The 19453-nt window shown below is 39.9% G+C and overlaps 2 protein-coding genes and 1 long non-coding RNA gene across 4 annotated transcripts; 2 read left to right on the forward strand and 1 right to left on the reverse strand.

Moving 5' to 3' along the window:
• On the forward strand, positions 1-3445 carry LOC104433635. 2 transcript variants are annotated; one of them, XM_010046448.3, is made up of 8 exons: positions 1-202; positions 437-694; positions 1476-1547; positions 1883-1944; positions 2180-2336; positions 2493-2576; positions 2671-2760; positions 3011-3445. In XM_010046448.3, exons 2-8 carry the CDS (start codon positions 455-457, stop codon positions 3128-3130), a joined length of 825 nt encoding a protein of 274 aa, XP_010044750.2. In that variant the 5' UTR covers positions 1-202; positions 437-454; the 3' UTR covers positions 3131-3445. The 2 variants fall into 2 exon arrangements, with proteins under 2 accessions (XP_010044750.2, XP_010044749.2); XM_010046447.3 differs by having other exon boundaries at positions 197-320.
• A 2411-nt stretch (positions 3446-5856) lies between these two features.
• LOC120290967 lies at positions 5857-6732 on the forward strand. Its single transcript, XR_005548765.1, has 2 exons — positions 5857-6032; positions 6115-6732. It is a non-coding gene; the product is annotated as an uncharacterized LOC120290967 (long non-coding RNA).
• A 1308-nt stretch (positions 6733-8040) lies between these two features.
• On the reverse strand, positions 8041-11616 carry LOC104433634 (TATA box-binding protein-associated factor RNA polymerase I subunit B). The gene is made up of 4 exons (XM_010046446.3): positions 10913-11616; positions 9088-9927; positions 8811-8944; positions 8041-8671 (listed from the first exon to the last, which is right to left on the reverse strand). Exons 1-4 carry the CDS (start codon positions 11517-11519, stop codon positions 8087-8089), a joined length of 2166 nt encoding a protein of 721 aa, XP_010044748.2. The 5' UTR covers positions 11520-11616; the 3' UTR covers positions 8041-8086.
• Positions 11617-19453: the final 7837 nt, after the last annotated feature.

Genomic DNA, 19453 nt, shown 5'->3' on the forward strand with positions numbered 1-19453 from the left:
TCTCTAAATTTCCGCAGTAATTTGGGAGTGTTGCAATCTCTCTTCTTCGCTGTTCAATCTCTCTCTCTCTCTTTCTCTTTCTCTCGAAGGAAAGCGCGTCGTCCATCCCCACCCGCTCGGGCAAAAAAAAAAGAAAAAAAAATCTAAAAATCTACTTTGCGCGGCCGAAGCAACCACCACCGTCCGCCCACCGATCTGCGCGGTAGGATTCCGATTCCCTCTCTCTCTCTCTTTCTCTCTCTATATTCCTCTTCGTTTCGGTGTCAGTCTGTATTATCCGGATGCGAGATCGATCGCCTGCTCTTCCCCGGCGATCTCTGGTTTTGATCTGCCCTTTACCCCCTTTTGGCGCTTCTCTTAGTTAGGTTTTCCCGTCGATTTGTGCGGTGGAATGAGGGTTTTTTCTTTTTGTTCTTTTTTCCGTTTTTCGGTGTAGTTTGGTCTTTGGTGGAAGATGAGCGATCACGTGGTGCTTTCCGTGGACCGGCTCGTGCGGCTGGTGCCGGCGAGGGATGAGGCCGAGGCCTCGTCGTCGTCGTCGAGCAGCGGGGGCGGCGAGGCGGCCGAGGTGGAGGGGAATGAGAAGGAGGAGGAGGAGGCGCCTCTGATTCAGATGGCCGAGTGTCGCATTTGCCAGGACGAGGACAGCGTGAGCAACTTGGAGTCTCCCTGTGCCTGCAGTGGCAGTCTCAAGGTACGATTTTTATTTTATTTTTTGATTTTTTTTGTTGAAGATGTATAGTTGGGGTGTACGTGTATTCTCGTGTCTGCGCGAGAAGCGTGTTTCGTGGTGCTTTTCTTTGCTCTCCACAATTCGCTTTGAAGTTTATGGGAATTTTCTGCGCTGTTTCCTATAGCTTTTGAAAAACTGAAACTAAAGGATTGCCGCATTTTTTTGACCCTCAAAGGGAATAGGGTCGTGTCATTTTCCGCCTTGAGTTGAGAAGGGAAAATTGGAGATATGATCAGCTGATGTAGAAAGTTGGGGCTGTGTTTGGGTTTGCAGAAGTTTTTCAACTTCCTCGGTTGAGGATGAAATTAGCCTACAAAATGGGGTTGGAAAAACTGTGAAATATTTTTCAATCAGAAAAAAAGACCAGAATAATTAGAGTTCTTTCGGAAAAACCTGCCAGTGGAGGAAGACTTCCTATGGGGTAAGAGAACGTAGGTCTAAAGACAGAGCTAAAAGGCATCTTTCTAGTGCAATCCTGCCTAAAATCTCATATTGTGTCAGTTAATTTTAAGAGCAAAAGTTATGAGCTGAAAACCACTTTGTGATGTTCTCATCCTATTCATGCTAATGAGAATAGGGAGGCTTGGAATGTTGAAATAAAAAACACAGTTTTGCAAATTTTGCTGGATCACAAAGACATTTATTATTTTCATTATCAAAGGGTATGATTTCACTTACATAAAATGATTTGTGTCGTGTAATATGCTAGATTTCCTTTAGTAACAGTGTATGTGCTTTCCAGTATGCTCATAGGAAGTGTATCCAGCACTGGTGCAATGAGAAAGGCGACATAACATGTGAGATTTGTCATCAGGTATGATTCTGGGTCCATACTACTGCATGTTGTCATGCTATGAATTTTGTGAATTTTATGCTATTTATTCCACAGCTAATATCTCACTAAAGGACATCATAAATCAGTTTGTGATGCATTCAACTGGAAGGTTTTACAAATTGGGCAGTGTATGCTGTCATCTTGTTATTCAGAAAGATTGGAAAGAACAGATTAACATGCAGTCATATGATTTTCTGTGTTGAAAGTACTTGTTTTCAATCTAGAGACAAGATAAATACCATTCTGGTTTTGCCTTTGGTCTGTCAGTGTCATCATAGACAGAATCTAACCCCTTTTTTGCATATGTTAAATAGCAATTCCAGCCCAATTATACTGCCCCGCCTCGCCCACCCATAGACACTACAATCGATATTGGGTAAGTTAAGAGTTTTTTTGTATTTTTCTTCGCAAATGCAATTGGAGCTAGATTCCTATTCTTTAAACTTGTGAAGATGCAACAAACGAATTTATTTCTCTAAAAATTAAAAACTAAAATTATTCAGCGCAACAGAGGACTTTTTGAAGATAATACAGACCATTCTCTTAGAAATTCACTTCTGCAATTCTGCCAGTCCTCTTTTTATTTAACTAACTGTGGACTTTCTTTTCAGTGGAGGCTTGACAATATCTGGAACTCCACTGGACCTGCGAGATCCTCGTCTTCTAGCACTTGCAGAGGCAGAGCGTCACTTTTTGGAAGCTGATTATGATGAGTATGCTGCTTCAAATGCCAGTGGAGCTGCATTCTGCCGCTCAGCTGCTTTAATTGTAAGAACTTAAATTTCTAAATCCTGTAGTCTATATCTTTGCTTCCTCAGATTCTTATCCTGTACAACTGTATTACTGATATTTTGGGAAGAATGAGCCTTATTATTGTGCTTCCTCTAAACTCTCTCATAATTTTGCAACTGTGGTTCTTGGCAGTTAATGGCCCTTCTGCTACTGCGGCATGCATTGACCATTCCCGATGATGATGGTGGAGATGACGATACATCCACTTATTTCTCTGTAAGCTAATCTTAAACAGTCCTATAGCTTCTTGAATATCTAGTAGTTGTAGCCACAAAATAATATCTGGCTCAACCAATTTCATCCTTTTCAGGTCTTCTTATTCCGGGCTGCTGGTTTTCTTTTGCCCTGCTACATAATGGCTTGGGCTATCAGTATCTTGCAGCGCCGCAGGCAGAGACAGGCAAGTCTCTTCTTTATCCTCTTGTTTTGCTGGTATTTTTTGCAGGATTCACGTCTCCTCAACCTATTAATATGTTGTCACCTGAGTGTCTAGTTAAACAGAAAAAATGATCCGGTAAATCCTTAAAATGATGGTTATTGTGGGGTAGACATGGCAGACTGTAGTAGAACTTGGCAATGTTCAAAGATGTAACTAGTTAGTGTTGAGCTAATTCTTTTATGTTGCATTGATGAATTCTGTGGTGAAGCAGGAGGCTGCAGCATTGGCGGCAAGGCAAGTTGCTTTTGTACTCCAATCTGGGCAAAATGGGGGACTGCATTTCACGATAGCACCCGTAACCCCAGTAACAGCTCACGACGAACCTGTATGATCTGTAGCGTGAACTACGGTACCATTCGCTACCACCAATTCACTTGCGGTGAGGAATGTAAAAGAGCTCTCATCCGGCCAACCAATTACGTATGCATATGTTTTCTTCACTAATTTCTGGAAGTGATTATATACTGGGAACAGCCCATATTAGATACGATGCGCCTCTTGGTTTTGCCTCCTTGTAATTATACTTTCTTATTTTGCATTATTTGGCATCAGCCTTTAATGGCTCATGGAAAACTTCTCAGTTTGTGTACCAAATTCTGATTTTGCTATTACCAGTTATTCCTTTCATTAGGAAGTTGTGTTGGCAGATCTGATTGTGGCTCTTTTCTATTTTTTAGTGGTTTCTTTGAAACCCGGGCCTATTTCTGGAATCACGAAATTCTTGGTTCTTGATGCCACTCTAAATCTGAAACTGGAAGGGAGAATTGGAGTTTTTAGAATTAAAATTCGTTATACTTCTGCTCTTGACTAGCCCTTAATCTTAAAGAAGGGGCTTCTGAAACATGTTGGTTCGTAGCGAGCAAAGTCTCCCTTGGGGGAGCACTGAGCACTGAGCACTTAGTCAAATCAATTGGAGAAGTGCTCTGGGGCGGGAATTACGCATGGCTTCCAACAAAGAGGGAGAGAAGGATTGCCGTGAAGATTTTCATGTAGTGTCACCCCCTTTGCATTTGCGGGTTATCGAGACCAATGCGTTTGAAGCAATAAGAACGAACAAACTTGGACTAAGCGTAAGATGAAACAAACTTGAAATGTGCTTTATTAGCAAGTAAAGATGAATTATTAACGTGCGAACATGACTTGTCGTCCTTACTCGTTAAGCAAACACGCGCACCTAGTTTAAAATCCATCAGCATTCGGACTCCGAAAAGAGGGCCTTCAAAGAAGGGGACGCGACAACCCACTCAGGTCGACTCTCTGCTTTATTTTATTTTATTTTCTTTTTTTTCAATAAGCTTTGCGACACCTTTCGTTTTCCTCTTCCCGCAGAATCGGTCTTTTGCAGGTAGACTGTCCAGGGTGGACCGGCTCAAGTCAATAAGCTCTAGGAAAGTCCCCTCTTTAAGACCGACTTCGAGAATCTGCAAATGCTACAGGATTTTCCTTTTCATTTTCTCGTTTTGCATTCCTGTAGAGTCGATTAAAACAAATCGTATTACCAAATATAGAACCAGATGGGTACTCTCAAATTTTTATTGTAAGCGGCCTCTAGCGGAAGACGAGAGAGTATTGGACACTGTAGCTTACTATTGACTTGACAAGGTCTAGTAAGGACAACTTGTTCCGTAGATTAAGTACCAGGGCGACAATTCGCAGGTTGTAGCAGGTTAGAGACGCATGAAGTCCACGTCAACTTCAATAACGGAAATTGATATCGTCTGTGATGAACCATAGAAAAGCAGAAGTTCACTCGAAGGGAGTGATCCTTATTTTAGTCGCGGAAGGAAAATTACAGACTGATGCATAAGGAAAGCTCTTCGATTTTCACCTTTTCTTCTCTCAATAAATATCAGAGAAATGTCTCGATCACTCCCTTTGGATTATATTTGTCGGCGACATCTGCTTCTAGTTAACCTAGCAGGAGCATGAGGAGGTGAAGTTTAAGTCTCGTTAGACTTCTATGAGATGATACCCTGGCACCATTCAAAAAGGATTCGAAGCCCTCAAGGGTGCAACAGTGGAACCTAGCTGCTGAATAGTTAGCTGGCCCTCGTCCGTCCTATCATCATATGCATCACGGAAAGATTGACAACTTTTCCCCAAATTAAGCTAGCGACATTGGGCATCTGTAATTTATGGAACTCTTAGGGTTGATTGGCATTCGCAACATCTGACTTCAGGGCATAAACAAAAGAGAATCACAAGATATGAGTCGAACAGAAGAAAATTCTTATTCCTCTGTTTGGAGAGATCACCACAGCCACCTAAACACTGACATGTTGAGATTTGCGATGGGATTTCGATACGTAAGATACCGAAACGGAGGGCAAAGGGAACCTTGTGAAAGAGGTGATAATATTGGAGAGGAACGAGTCACTTGGACTCTTTCTATGTCAATTGGTGAAGAAAAAGCAAAGAGAATAAGAACATGAGAGACCCATCCAGGAGGTGCTTGTGCTGCTTGGACCAGAACTATTCGCCTTTTACCCTTCACCTAGAATGAAATCCGGCAACCCACATTCGGGAAAAGTTGGCTACTCTTATGCTTTCGAATGTTCCCGGTTGCATGTGGGACAGCATATTATATTCAAAATATTGCCAACAGTACAGAAATAATATAAAAAGATATTGCATCCATCATCAAAGTGTTAGCAGGGGTAGGAATTTCGGCTTGCAATATATCAAGCAGTCCAGAAACGAAAGCCTAAAGAACTTTTTGTTTCTTTTCACTGCTGGTTCCATCTCCCTCTTCCATCCCATTTGATTCTCTATAATATGTCTTGCTTGACACTGTAGTATGACCCCACTTCATTAAAGATAGACATACCACACTACCCTTCTTTGATGATAATATATTTCAATCACCAGTTTACATCCACAATAGCCTATGAAAACTGATCCAAGATACGATTCTATGTTAGCCGATATCGACCTCTGTTTTTTACATACACATGCTCTTGATCTTAAAAGAGAACACCCACGATATAAGTCTGTGTCAGCCAATATCAACCTGAGTGTTCTTTAAGACAACCTTTTTTGAAAGGGCTTAAGAAACCCTTATATACAGATTTCAAGTAGATTTGAGTTCCCTCTTTATAAAAATCTACAGTGCGCCCACCTATGTGTCAAGATGAGTATTGTCTAAGAGGCATTTGGCCCTTGCCAAAAGATCAAATCGAGAAAATGACAGATAGGTTAGGAAATAATGAAGAAAGATGCTTGGCTTCTCAAGGGTAATGTTCCAAGAACCTTATTCATAGTTACTGGATTCCCCATGTATCAGCCTTAATATATGCTTATTTGCTTCGATTGCAGGCAGGCTGAAGATTTTTAAGTGATCTAAATTCCCTCTAGCTGTGAGGGGCCCCTCCGTACCTTATGCTGTTAAGTGCATTATCAAATCCACTATTGATAAATCAAAGGCGAGAGTTGGAACAGAAAGAAGAGGGCGAAGGTCTTTAAATCACCTAAGCTCCCAGTACTACAGTAAACAAAGGGAGTTCTTGTGCTGTCCTTTCTTGCCATTCCGCCAACCACAATCATGGGTTTCATCTTAACCAGAGCCCTTATACTGCTCGTATGCATCTTCTTCTTAGCATCGGACCTGGATAAAGTCCAGGGGGTAGTAAGTGTAAAGCTCGGTTTTGGAAGGGAACAAGAAGTTCAGGGAAAAGCACCCCAGAGTCGACGCAGTTTGAAGACTGTCGGTAAAGTGGGCATGAACGCAAAGAAATCTTCCAGTGTGACGAAGACATTTGATCCTAACATGTCAAGCAAAAGAAAAGTCCGAGGAGGTTCGGATCCCATCCACAACAGGTCCTAAATCTGTTCGAGTTTGTTCCGTTCGACTAAAAGAAAAGGTCAAGCAAGCTAATTAGTCAGATTGGAAGAAAAGAGTTTCCTCGGAGATGTGAAGGCTAGCATTTATAATTATCCTGCCGTCAACGGGAGGCTGTGTGAGGGTTGATTTGTTTCTCTTGAGTATTTTCTTTTGTCAGCTGTCATGAAGCAACTTGTACAGGCAAGCTAAGCTATTGTAGGATTTGGTATTGAGAGTGAAACCGTGACATCGCAGTTCTGCAAGCATCATAGACCCAAGAGACGGTCCACTGCTTAGAAGATGGCGCAAATTATTCTTCTTCCTCCTCCTCCTTCTTCTCTAAGCGGGGATGGGTGCGACGTAGACAAAGGGATTATTGCAAACTCTGTTCCTTTAAATGTTTCGCGCCTGGGAGAAAAACTAGTCTGTCCCTAGTAGTAAACATCATTATGGTTTTTTCTGCGGGAAAAATGACGTCAAGTCTCTGCTGAATTAGCAGTGCCTCTTAACAGGAGTCCCTTCGAGAGCCTAGCTAAGCTTTAATTCTAACTGGGGTTGTATGTCATCCAAGATGAGTATATCTAGGCAATTATACAACATAGAATTTGAACTTCCTCCTGTTATCTCAGTCAACAATCTCGAATCCCTTCAAAATTAACTGTCACGGGCTCATGCGATAGGTAAACATGTTCTAAAATTTACAACTACTCAAGTTAACTCCTTTTCAACCGGAGAAAAAAAATATTTAACTCCTTCACCTCATAATCTCAAGTTAACTCCTTTTCAACTGGAGAAAAAAAAAAATTAACTCCTTCACCTCATAATCTTGGAAAATTTGGCTTCCTTCTTCGCTTTTTGTTCGATTATAAGAAACAACCACTTTGCTGGAGATTTATTGCATCACTCAAGCAAATACAGAATAAGATCGTAGAAACATGAGTTAGTGAAGGTTAAAATCACAAGATGAGGTCAATGAGAAAGGACCAAAGCATCTGCTAAAAATAACTCATGTAATCAATATAAGTAAACCATCTCTCCACCAATAGAAGTCACATGTTACATGGTGGTATACTTTCCCCCCTTGCGTCATGCTTGTTATATACAGTTATCTGCAATATGCCAAAAAAGAAACAGGAAATGCTGCAGCTAACATATTTTTAGCCGCAGATATAGTATAAAATTGGATTTGCCTACTTTCTTTGGTCCATTTGCTGATACCACAAGATCTTTGTCCAGCTGAAACCTGGCCTTTTGCAATTCACCACGTTCATCTTATGGAAGATCGAAAAGGAGCAGAATGCCTAAGAGCTCGTGGTACAAAACCTATGCACAAAATGTCCCGTAAACTGTATACTTAAACAGTAAACTATTCACTTTGTAAACAGAGTAGCCTGGCTGCAAACAACTCTTGAGACATACGAGACAGCAAATTTTAAAAATTTTATATATTAAGACTAGAAAGGTTAATCACATCGTCTGCATCATCTTCTCGAGTCCCATCACTACAAAACTCACAAGATACCTTAGGAGGGTTAAATGCAGGCAGTGTTCTACTCTATTTTCCATCCAGGCTAATCTCCTCTCGAAATTCAATACACCCATATGCATACATCTAATCTCGACCTGAGCTACTCTAGCACAAGCATGAAGCAATATGTAATAATCAGCATGGGCAACGTAAGCTAATGCACCATGATCCCTCTTCCTAACATAATGAAGATAATCAAGTCTCTTGATCTTTACCCTCGGTGGAATGTAGAAGAACCTATTCTCTTCCATGTCTAATTTCAGCTGTCTAATGGCTCTGTCTTGGTAACTTTCTGAAGATGGGTGATTGCTAGGTTTCATGTTATCGTCTGCTAATGAACTTTGCGAAGAAGCATCATCATCTGGGCTGTCCAAAAGGCTTTCATTTGCATTCGAAGTTCCACTATTAAGCCTTTTGTTGCCTATAAATGAATTCTTTGAACATCCATTAACATTATCTCTAGGCCTCTTTTGATTGAAGGCACCATCAAAGTGAAGCCCCAGCCTTTCCGTTTGTTCGCCATCCTGACATTAATCAAAAGTCCCCTTAAATAAGAATAAAGGTAAGAGAATCAAATACAAAGACGGGCTTCTATCATAAATCTGTAAAAATTAACTTCATGGGCCAAGTAAGAATTGATGATGCAATTATATCATAAGTTACCTTGTTCTCCTGATAAAAATTCCACAGCTGCTTCATAACTTCTCCTTCCTCGTAGACCTCACAAGACGGTTCTAGACCAGCAAAAACAATATCTTTGCAATACTGGAGGTAGGTGGGCAAGTCTTTGCAGTACTCTGTCCACACAAAAAGATTTAACACAATTGTACACTAATCATTCTTTCATCCACATCGAGCCTAAAAAACCTTTCAAAGCATGTTGGGAAAGAAAAAGACATTTTAAACAATCTTGTTAAATTATGAAAATGCAATTGGGTACCATATGAGTCATTGAAGTCATTGTATCTAGCATTGAGGTTTCGTAGAAGCTCCTTAGCATCAAACTCAGATTGATCGCCATCTGAGGCTTCTTTTTCCAATCTTGTATCTAAATCATCCCCAGCACCAGAAAAAAAACCAGAACCATTTTCAACATCTTCCCTCATTCTGGAACCCCCTGTGTTTTCAGATCCAATTTGATCACTTGATGTTGAAGACATATCTTGGTGATTAATCAAACTCTTCTCCCATTCACCAAAACCATGTATGTTATAAAGAATTCTTATTGCTACCATGAGTATAGACATGACGCAGACACGAGTTGGAAGCCTCAACTCATTTGCTGACAACCACAGATCAGGCGGCATTGACCATTCCTGTATTCGGCATGCATGTGGAAAAATCTTCTCTGCTGGTAGGCATAACTGATTGAGATAGCGTGAACAAATCGCATAGAAGTTCACAGGCGGCAAATCCAAACCTATGGACAGAGCAATGGATGCTGCCATAGCTTCTAACTTCTGTGATGGAACTGTTTGAGAAGGCCTAAACATAAGATTGGAACTCAAAGGACAAGCAGCTGATGGTGGACCAATGTTCTTTTCAATGTCTTGGAAAGCAGCAAAATATGGAAGCTTCCCTTCAACTGACCACTTGATTATGTCAGTAGGGAGGATCGGTTCCCTTGCAACATGACAAGCCAGGAAAGAAATAGCTAAAGAACAAGATAATGGTATCTTTTTTCTCAAAGTCCTATACCATACCGTCACTGCTCGCTTGCCATGCATATTGTGCGGTTCTGCACTGAACTTAGCACGAGGCCTAAAATCTTTTGGTTCTCCTGTGGCCAAATGTACAAAGATTATGATTCAAAATCAATTTAAGAAAATAGGGCAATTGAAACATGAGAAGCAAAAAGTGAGAGCACTATTGGTTGAGGATTTCTACCAATTTCACAATCAGTACAAAAGAAAACTTGTACAAACATCTTCAGGGAGGCAGAACCATTGAAACATTTAGTTATGTAGCTAACTCGAATGCAAACATATCATCAGTAGACGCCTCCCTCCCTCCGTCCCTCTTCGTTGTAATCAAAATGGGCACCTATGCTAGCAAATGGCCATTAACTGAACTGCAGACTAACCAAGAAGAGATAGTGGTCACCGAGCGGATAGACAATTATCTCCATATTTCATAGAGTAGGGAAGCCTACCTATGAGAGATTGAAATCCAACAAACATCTCCACTTGGCAGCCAAAACAAAAGCTATATGAATATGAAATAAAAATAAGCATAAAACAAAAAAGTTCTCTGGTGGAAAATTCATTTCAAATTCAAGCAAATTAATTACAGCAAGATATCCATGCTTGCATGACACTATTGATATGAAGAAATATCGTAAAGGACAACCCCAGAATGCATATAAAAAGAAGGCACTCAGACCACTTCCATACTGGATTTCATACTTTTATTCAGTGCTTCCAAGTTGATGCCGTGTCAATGGTCAATGGAATAAAACCAATCACTTCACTGCTTAATAGAGTGAGCATATTTAGCTCCACTACAGGTAAGCATATGGACATTAAAGTTTCTCTGCACTCTCCACGAATACTTTCATTTGGCCAAAATTCAATTTTTAGCCAGCCTATGTTTTGCCATTCCTCCTCGACCATTAAATTATGTGAATAGTAAGGTATACACGCTATAATTACAGAGCCACGAAAGACTACAATGCAATGTTAAAGCTACAAGTCATTGATCATAGCTTGGAAGACACGAATTCCTTAGGGCACGATTAAAATACAGAAACACCAAGATTAGCGCACCTACTTCCTGCATCTCCGACTGGTAAAAGGTCTCATCCGCCCACTCATCCGAGAAAACCTGAGTGCTCGCCACGAACCTCAGCCAAATCGGCCCGGAAATCCCACAAATCAGCGGCGTCGCGCCGAACTCCCTCACGAGAGCCTCGCACTGGAGCTGCACCATCGTCTGGAGCCCCATCACGTACCTGATCCTCACCTCGTTGTAGTAATCCTCGTAGCCGAGCGCCCTCGGCCCGGCCGGGCCCGAATTCGCAAAGTCCCGCGGCTCCGTCGGCCCGAATTCATCGTAACCGACGTCTCCCTCCTTTCGCGGCGTCTTGAGACGGGGAGTCTGGGTTAGCTGGGACCAGAGCTGGGGCTGGGAGTGGTGGGGCTCGGGCTTGACGGCGGGGAGGTGGCGCTGCCGGCGGTGGCTGGCCAGGTAGAGGGCGCCACGGGCGTCCCCGCCCTTGTCGACGAAGTCCTCGTCGGCGACGCCGGTGTCGGCGACGTCGTCGGCCCGGTCGCCGCAGTGGACGCAGTAGAAGAAGCCGTCGCCGCCGTCGGCCGAGCCGACACCGCCGCAGCCCTGGCACATGATGTCGAGCGTCTCGCCGTCTTCTTCCATGGGAGGAGGACTCCGGCTTGACCTCACCCGGCGGCGCGACGGAACGCGGGAGAACTAGTCGAGCGAAAGAGTTCCTTTTTAACCTACCGAGGCGAAGGCGGCGGGAACCGATGATAAAAAAAAGGACGAAGGAGAGACGTTATCGATTTTTCGTATAATATCACGGAAAATTTCAATCAGGTACAGCTATTATAAATTTATTTTAAATTAATTTTTGATTATCAAAAATTTGAAATTTGTCTACCTATAATTAATTTATCTTTATTAATTTTTGTTAAGTTTTGCAGTCAAATTGTTGAATTTGATGAAATGTAGTTTTGTGGTTTTTTATGATGAGAATATATTTATCACGAGTTTGGAAATTTTTACAGTTAAAAATAAGTTTTTAATAAATTTATTACAGGTATATCTGTGTGGGGTTTTTAGTAGTAAAAAAATTAATTTTGATTAAATTTATCATAAATATATTAATTTAAAGTTTTTCGTGGAACTAGCTTTTGATTTTTGTAAGTTTTATTAAAATTCAATGAGTCTTTTTTTATATTATTTTTTATTTCCTTTTTAAAACTGGGTCTTTCAATAAGGTATTTTTATTTTTAGGTTAATATAAATGTAGATTCTAAACATGGCAATTTTTTAGGGAAAAGTGTTAAAAAAAATACTAAACCTTTTGTATTTGTGCCAATTTAGTCTTAAATCATTTTTTGATGCCAATTAAGTTCTAAATCTTTTACGTTGTATCAATTCAATCATTTCCGACCAATTTTGGCCAGATTTTGTTAACTGGATGCCGACTGATTGACGTAGCATAATTGACGCTGACATAGATAACTTTTAATAATATTATAATATTTTTGAAAATTTGTATTTCTTCTTATTTTTTATTTTTTCTTTCTCCTCCTCTTCCTCCAGCCGGTCGCGCGGACCTTGGTGATTGGCCGAGGCGATGGCCAACAAGGTTGAGGTCAACCTCACTGGCCACCTCGCCGATAGCCGTGAGGGCAACTTCATCTTTGGGAAGCAAGGCTCACCCTTGTGGGATCTGGCGAGGCTCGACTCTCACCCACGGTCGGTGAGGGCAAGCCCCGCCAACCTGGCGTGAGGCCGCCCTTGAGGCCTGGGCGGCGGGGCTCGCCCACAACCGACAAGGCCACCCTCGAGGCCACTGGCAAAGTGGTCGGCGAGGTCGACCTCAACCTTGTTGGCTGGTCGCCAAGGTCCAACAACCGACTAGAGGAAGAAGGAGGAGAAGGAAAAAAGAAAAGGAAAAAGAATAAATTCAAAATCATTAAAATATTATTAAAAGTTGTTTACGTTAGCCGCCCAATGTCCTATCAGCAAAATTCGGTCAAAATTGACTAGAAATGACTGAATTGGCACAACATAAAAAGTTTATGACTTAATTGGCATTAAAAAAATGTTTATGATTAAATTGGCACAAACTCAAAAGATTTATGATTTTTTTAACACTTTTCCCCAATTTTTGACCTTTTTAACATGGCATTGACTTGTCCTTTCGGGCTTGGATATTACAAGCTCGAAATTGAGCTCAGACCCTGAACAAGCCCGACCTTATTTGGTTTGGGCTAGGCTCAGCTTGAAATTTAAAATTTCTCAATACTAATTAATTATTATATTTCACTTGAAAAGTTTCATGTTATCAAGAATGACATAATCAGTTCAATGGTATAACAAAATTCACTCGTGAGTTTTTAATTTTTTTTTTAGTTAGGATGAAAAGTATTAATGAGATATAATTAGAAATATAAGAAAATAAATAAACTGCCAATTCTGAGCTAAGTTGAGTTGGGCTTTTGAATTTTCATTTTAAGCCCTACCTATATCTTTTTTTGAAAAGTTATGGGTCCCACCTTTAAATTTTGACACCATTGCATAGTAACCCCGAAATTTTAAAAGGTTACCAATTGCCCTCCTGAACTTGAACTTTTGTTTGCAAAACTCACCTCTAGTAGTTGCGGCTTATTATATTCGGCATTGTCCTCAACCGGGAAAATTAGGTTAACCTGTGATTGAGGACAGTACTGTAAGGCGTGTCAACCTAGCTATGGGCATATTATTTGAGAGAGAGAGAGAGAGAGAGTATATACTTTGGTAGAAGCAAACAAGTCGTGAGAGAAAGAGAGAGAGAGTATAGACTTTGGTAGAAGAAAACAAGCCATGAGAGAATGTATACTTTGGTAGAAGCAAACAAGTTGTGACGGTGAAGCCTTGGCAAAGATAGTGATGGGTTGGGGCTGAGGCGGTAACGGCACGAGGTGACAATGGGCATGTGTGGCAGTGGGCATGTACGAAAGCTTGCCCTATTCTGAAAAAAAAAATAAAACTTGTTTTCAAAATTTTCTAAGGAAATTCTATTTTTACAAATCAAACAAATCTTTTATGAAATTATTTCATTTTAATTAGCATGTATTTTCAATTTGTTGGGAATAACGGATCCCGAAAACCGGATTCGACACTAAATCGAACCCCTAAAGCAATGCGAAAGACGAAACCCGGGAATAACACGTATCACCGATCGTAAAGCACACCACGGATTCGAGCGTACCTTGTTAGCCACAAATTAGACATCAATGCCGATAAGAGGAAGATAATTTGTCCCTTGTTCGATCCGATGACGCCTTGAAGGGAAGACAGTGTCGCCGTTTGCTTACTATTCCTTTTTGGAGAGAGAGAGAGCGCGCGGGAGAGGAGAAGACGTACGTTAATTATCCAAGAGGTGTCTTCTCTCTCTCTCTCTTCCCTTTTATACGTCCCTCCATCCACGGGCCCTATTCCCATGGGCCGGGCTTTTTGGGCCCAACTTGGGCGGACGGGCCTTAAGCCCATCAATAATAAAACCATCATCTCCCACTCGCACATGGTGGGCCGAACATGATTCTCTTTACCTCTCTTCAACATTCATACCGGTGAATAATCCGTGCGACCAGCATACTTTGAGAGCTCGTTGCCATAAATCTGTTAGGAATATATAGCAGCTCATAATGGGCATCACACTCTGAGTAGATTTAGTATGCAATACCCTAGATCGATTGATCACATTTATATTTCTCTTGATCTCTTTCAAACAATGATATATATATTGTATTCACAATTATGATTATCACAAAGACAGTCATAATTGGTTAACCGGTGAATACAAAACTACAATGTGATTCTCCAAATTCGATCTTCCTCTTCCCTTCAAATTCTCAATTTCAGTTCAGCTTGCTTTTCTAGAAATGCCCCATTAGATCGAATCAAACTCATGACCATTGGCAACATCCTAAAATAGCAAACACTAAATAGAAATTTTGAGAATAAGTAAGAGTCATGAGGGGACTAAAAAATTGAAGAACTCTTTTCCTCAAGAGTCTCACACGACATAAAAAGTTGAGATCAAACTTTTGCCACTCTTATTGGTCGTCTCATGCATACGTAGTATGAAATACGTATTACGGTAATAACTCATTTCCCATGGAGCGTATGTCTACACTTTCAATACCGTACAGATGATAGTTCAGACATACCCAATGTCTAACTTGAGTTCACGTATCTACTCATTCACAAAATTCATCAGAACTTACATCTGGTATCATAGATAAATAAAGTAAAATATGTGGGGTATTTTACTTTCAGACATAGTAAGTATTATGTCCTCATCTTAACACCCAGTTAAGGCGACATACGTATTTTAAGCTTGAGCTCTCGATTATCACCTAGATAATACGCTTAAAAACAGTCTCATCTCTATTTATCATACAGTAAATAGAGGCGATTACCCGTGTGAGTGGGCTAATCTTATATCTGTCCGACATACTTTCTCAACTTAAAATAATACACTAAGTATTAAGATGCATAAATATCAAACAAAGATACATAGGCATTAATGATGAAAAACACAAAATCATCAAATGTGAACGCTTCAGGGAAATTACAATCCAGTACATCAGACTCTACGCAATCCTAGAGATTTCACATGGCCACAAAAAAACACATCTCTAGGTATTGGCTTTGTTATAGGATCTGCTATCATTTTATGTGTTTCACATCCTTTCATGCAATCATATTCTTGACAAAATTATACTTGGTATCTATAGGTTTGGTCTTGCCATGATATTTTGGATATTTGGTGTACACTTTAGTTGCTTAGCTATCACAGTTAACCAACAATGAATCTGCAGTACTTCTAAAAACACCTAAATGATCCAAAAAATCTCTTAAGCCAAACATCTTCTTTTATTGCTGCTGATAATGCCACGTACTCAGTTTCAATCGTGGACAAGGCTATACATTTTTGTTTCTTACTGCTCCAACATATGGTGCCATTATTCGGTAAGAAAACAAACCCAGAGGGAGATTTTCTTTCATCTAAATCTCCTCTCCAATCAGCATCAGAATAGTCTTTGAGTTGCAGATCATTTCCATAATAACTCAATATATTATCAGCAGTCCCCTTTAGATACCTTAGTATTCATTTAACGGCTTTCCAACGTGCTTGACCTAGATTGGATTGGTATCTACTCACCATTCCAACTACATAACATATGTCAGGTCTTGTACACATCATAGCGTACATCAAGCTCCCAATAGCACTAGCATAAGGAACATATTTCGTTTGTTCCTTCTCTTGTGGAGTTCTTGGACACAATCTATGGCTCAATCCTTCACCTTTTGCAATAGGAGTGTCTATGGGTTTAAAATCACATATCCTTCAATTCAAAATTGGAAGACAACCAATTTTTGACAGTATTGACAAACTCCATATTACTTACGGCAATTAGTATATCATCAACATATAATGATATGATCACAAATTGATCCTTGGATCTTTTGATATATATATATAATGATCCTCATCTATCATTGTAAAGTCATATGCCATTATGGCATTATGAAAACGTATATACCATTGTCTTGACGACTGCTTAAGGCCATATATCGACCTCAAAAGTCGACATACATTTTTTTCTTGGCCTTTCATTATGAAACCAGCAGGTTGTTCCATATATATTTCTTCCTCTAATGCTCCATTGAAGAAAGCAGTCTTTACATTCATTTGATGTAACTCAAGATCCATACTAAACACTATTGCCAGAATTATGCGAATCAAGGTAAATCTCACTACAGGAGAAAATGTATCTTCATAATCAATATCTTCCTGTTGATTATACCCCTTCGCCACAAGGCGAGCCTTATGCCTTTCTATTGAGCCATCAGCCTTTCGCTTTATTTTGAGAACCCACTTGTTCCCAATAGCTTTGTGTCCTTTTGGAAGATCAACCAGTTCCCAGACTTGGTTTGATTTCATTGACTCAATTTCCTCTTCCATTGCATGAATCCATTTTTCTTTATTAGGGCAATTCAGAGCCTCATTAATATTTCTTGGCTCATTCTTATCTTGCGAAGCAACCATAAAAGTTTTCCCTTCAATGTCAAAACGTCGACGGGGAATACTTTGGTGACTTGTTCGCCGTATGAGGGATTGTACACTTAACACATCATTCCCAATTATGCTCCCACTCGGATTAGATAATGACGATATCATCTCATTATGTGGTTGTAATTGAGAATGAATTGAATTCAATTCATCACTTCTCATATTACTCCCACTTGGATGAACTCCACTAATATCATTATCTTGATCCAAGGTTTCAAATAGGAAATAATCTTCCCCTATTTTGCCCTTCTTAGGAAATTCATCCACTAAGAATGTGACATCCTGTGATTCAAATTCAGTTATACTCCCACTTTCCTGCTCACCTACGAACACATACCCTTTCGAGTGTTCGGAGTATCTCATTAAAATACTCTTATTTCCTTTGGGACCCAATTTCCCAAACTTGTGAGAGGACTCATGAGTATAGACAGTACAACCCCATGGCTTAAGAAAACTTAAGTTCGGTTTTCTACCTGTCCATAACTCATATAGAGTGGAGCTAACTGATTTGGAAGGCACTCGGTTAAGTATATAGGCAGCAGTTAACAACGCATCACTCCAAAAAGTGATATGTAAGTTAGCATGCTCCATCATGGACCTAACCATTTCCAGTAGGGTTCTGTTTCTTCTCTCTGCAACACCATTTTGTTGAGGAGTATATGGAATAGACAACTGTATTTCTATTCCTTTTCATCAATTTATTTTCTGAACTCATCAGATAAATATTCTCGACCTCGATCGGATCTCAATACTTTTATTTTCTTGTCTAATTAATTTTCTTCCAAGTTCATAAACCTTTTGAAACAACTTAATGCTTCAGATTTATGAGAAATCAAATAGACATATCCGAATCGAGTATAATCATTTATAAAAGTGATGAAATAAACAGCCCATTGCCTTCCTCTCACATTCATTGAATCATAGACATCATAATGGATTAAATGCAGAGGAAATTCAGCTCTTTATCTTTTCCAAATGGTTTTCTTGTCATTTTCCCTATTAGGCAATGCTCACATCTGGGTAAATTGACTTTTTCAATGTTGCCCAACAAGCCCTTTTTGGCTAGTCTATTTATACGTTGTTGGCCAATATGACCAAGTCAGCATGCCACATAATCACATAATTATCATATGAAGTAGAAGACGTGAAACAAGGGAATAACAAATATTGACATCACCACAGTCAACATTTAGTACAATTAAAACCATCTAGAAAGTGACCGCAACTATAGTAGTTTGTATCCAAATACAAATCTACATCGCTTTTACAGAAGTTCACACTAAAACCAAGCTTAACCAACACAAAAAACAGACACTTAAATTTTGACGAATCTTCGGAGCATATAGAATATCATGTAGGAACAAGGTGCGTCCATCATGCATGTTCAATTGGCAGGTGCCAATCCCTTTAACTTCATCTCTGGAGTTATATCCCACATAGATCCATTTAGTTCCAATTGGTACTCGTCGAAATTCCACGAAGGATCCTCTATCCTTCGCTACATCGTCTGTTGCTCCTGAATCTACAGTCCACAAATGATTTGATTCAGCTAATAATGCAGAACTTAACACAAAAGCAAAGTGCTCAAATGTACAAGAGGTGTTTACCTTCTTTGGCTCACGACAGTTGCGAGCATAGTGACCCTTCTTGTCACAATTGTAACACCTCACCCTTGACATTTTCTTCACTTGAGGACGTTTTCCTCTCTTGTGTTGGTTAACTCTTGATCTCTTGCAATAAGGACTTGATCCTTTGCATTCCCACATATTGAACGAATCAATACGTTTGCGCTTAGAACTCAAAACCCTTTCTGAGCTAGAACCAGCATTGCAAATATCTATTTTCGGCTCACATGTTGTCAAGCGGTCTTCTACCAGCTCAAGGTGGCGCACAGCATCCTCAAGATCTTCCATAACATGGTCAAGAGCTTCTAGTGCTTCTTGCTTTTCCAGCACATATTGAATCTTCATATTCAATATTTCACAATTGTTGCTGTTCACATCAGCAATTGCGTTCTTAGTTGTTAAATCCATCAATCTGAACACATCAGACATATATGCACGAATAATTAATGCCTATCATTTATGCATCCACTTTGCACAGACCCATCATATCAATGAATAATTTCAAGTAAGGTTTCAGAATCAAAAGGTTACTACGTTTCCAATCATCCTCCAAAATCCTAACTTAAAACTATTATTAATATAATTGTCTTATGCAAAATAAATTCTATGAAGTTACAAAAACTTCTATGAACTACCCACGCTAACTACCCACAGCAATCGGTAATAACAGAAAGCAACAGATAATTGACATCCAATAAAATAATAATGCTTTCAACTAATACAGTAATCCATTACACTAAGTAATATATCCAAAAAGAAATATCGACATAGAAAGAGATATTCAACACTCAAAAACATCTCAAACTAATCTAAGAAATAAATAGGGAAAGTCCCTTCTAATCTATCACCAAAGTATCGAGAAAACTGAAGGC

The sequence above is a fragment of the Eucalyptus grandis genome, chromosome 2 (genome assembly GCF_016545825.1).
Source record: "Eucalyptus grandis isolate ANBG69807.140 chromosome 2, ASM1654582v1, whole genome shotgun sequence".
Lineage (NCBI taxonomy): Eukaryota > Viridiplantae > Streptophyta > Magnoliopsida > Myrtales > Myrtaceae > Eucalyptus > Eucalyptus grandis.

What these genes read in the sequence shown, in the direction of transcription:
- LOC104433635 (XM_010046447.3), top strand. Translation starts at nt 282, where the DNA reads ATGCGAGATCGATCGCCTGCTCTTCCCCGGCGATCTCTG. An exon ending in CATGTGAGATTTGTCATCAG is followed by an intron (nt 1,548 to 1,882) that starts GTATGATTCTGG and finishes TATGTTAAATAG; the next exon opens with CAATTCCAGCCCAATTATAC. An exon ending in ATACATCCACTTATTTCTCT is followed by an intron (nt 2,577 to 2,670) that starts GTAAGCTAATCT and finishes CATCCTTTTCAG; the next exon opens with GTCTTCTTATTCCGGGCTGC.
- LOC104433634 (XM_010046446.3), bottom strand. Translation starts at nt 11,519, where the DNA reads ATGGAAGAAGACGGCGAGACGCTCGACATCATGTGCCAGGGCTGCGGC. An exon ending in TGACTTCAATGACTCATATG is followed by an intron (nt 8,945 to 9,087) that starts GTACCCAATTGC and finishes TTGTGTGGACAG; the next exon opens with AGTACTGCAAAGACTTGCCC. An exon ending in ATTTTTATCAGGAGAACAAG is followed by an intron (nt 8,672 to 8,810) that starts GTAACTTATGAT and finishes GATTAATGTCAG; the next exon opens with GATGGCGAACAAACGGAAAG.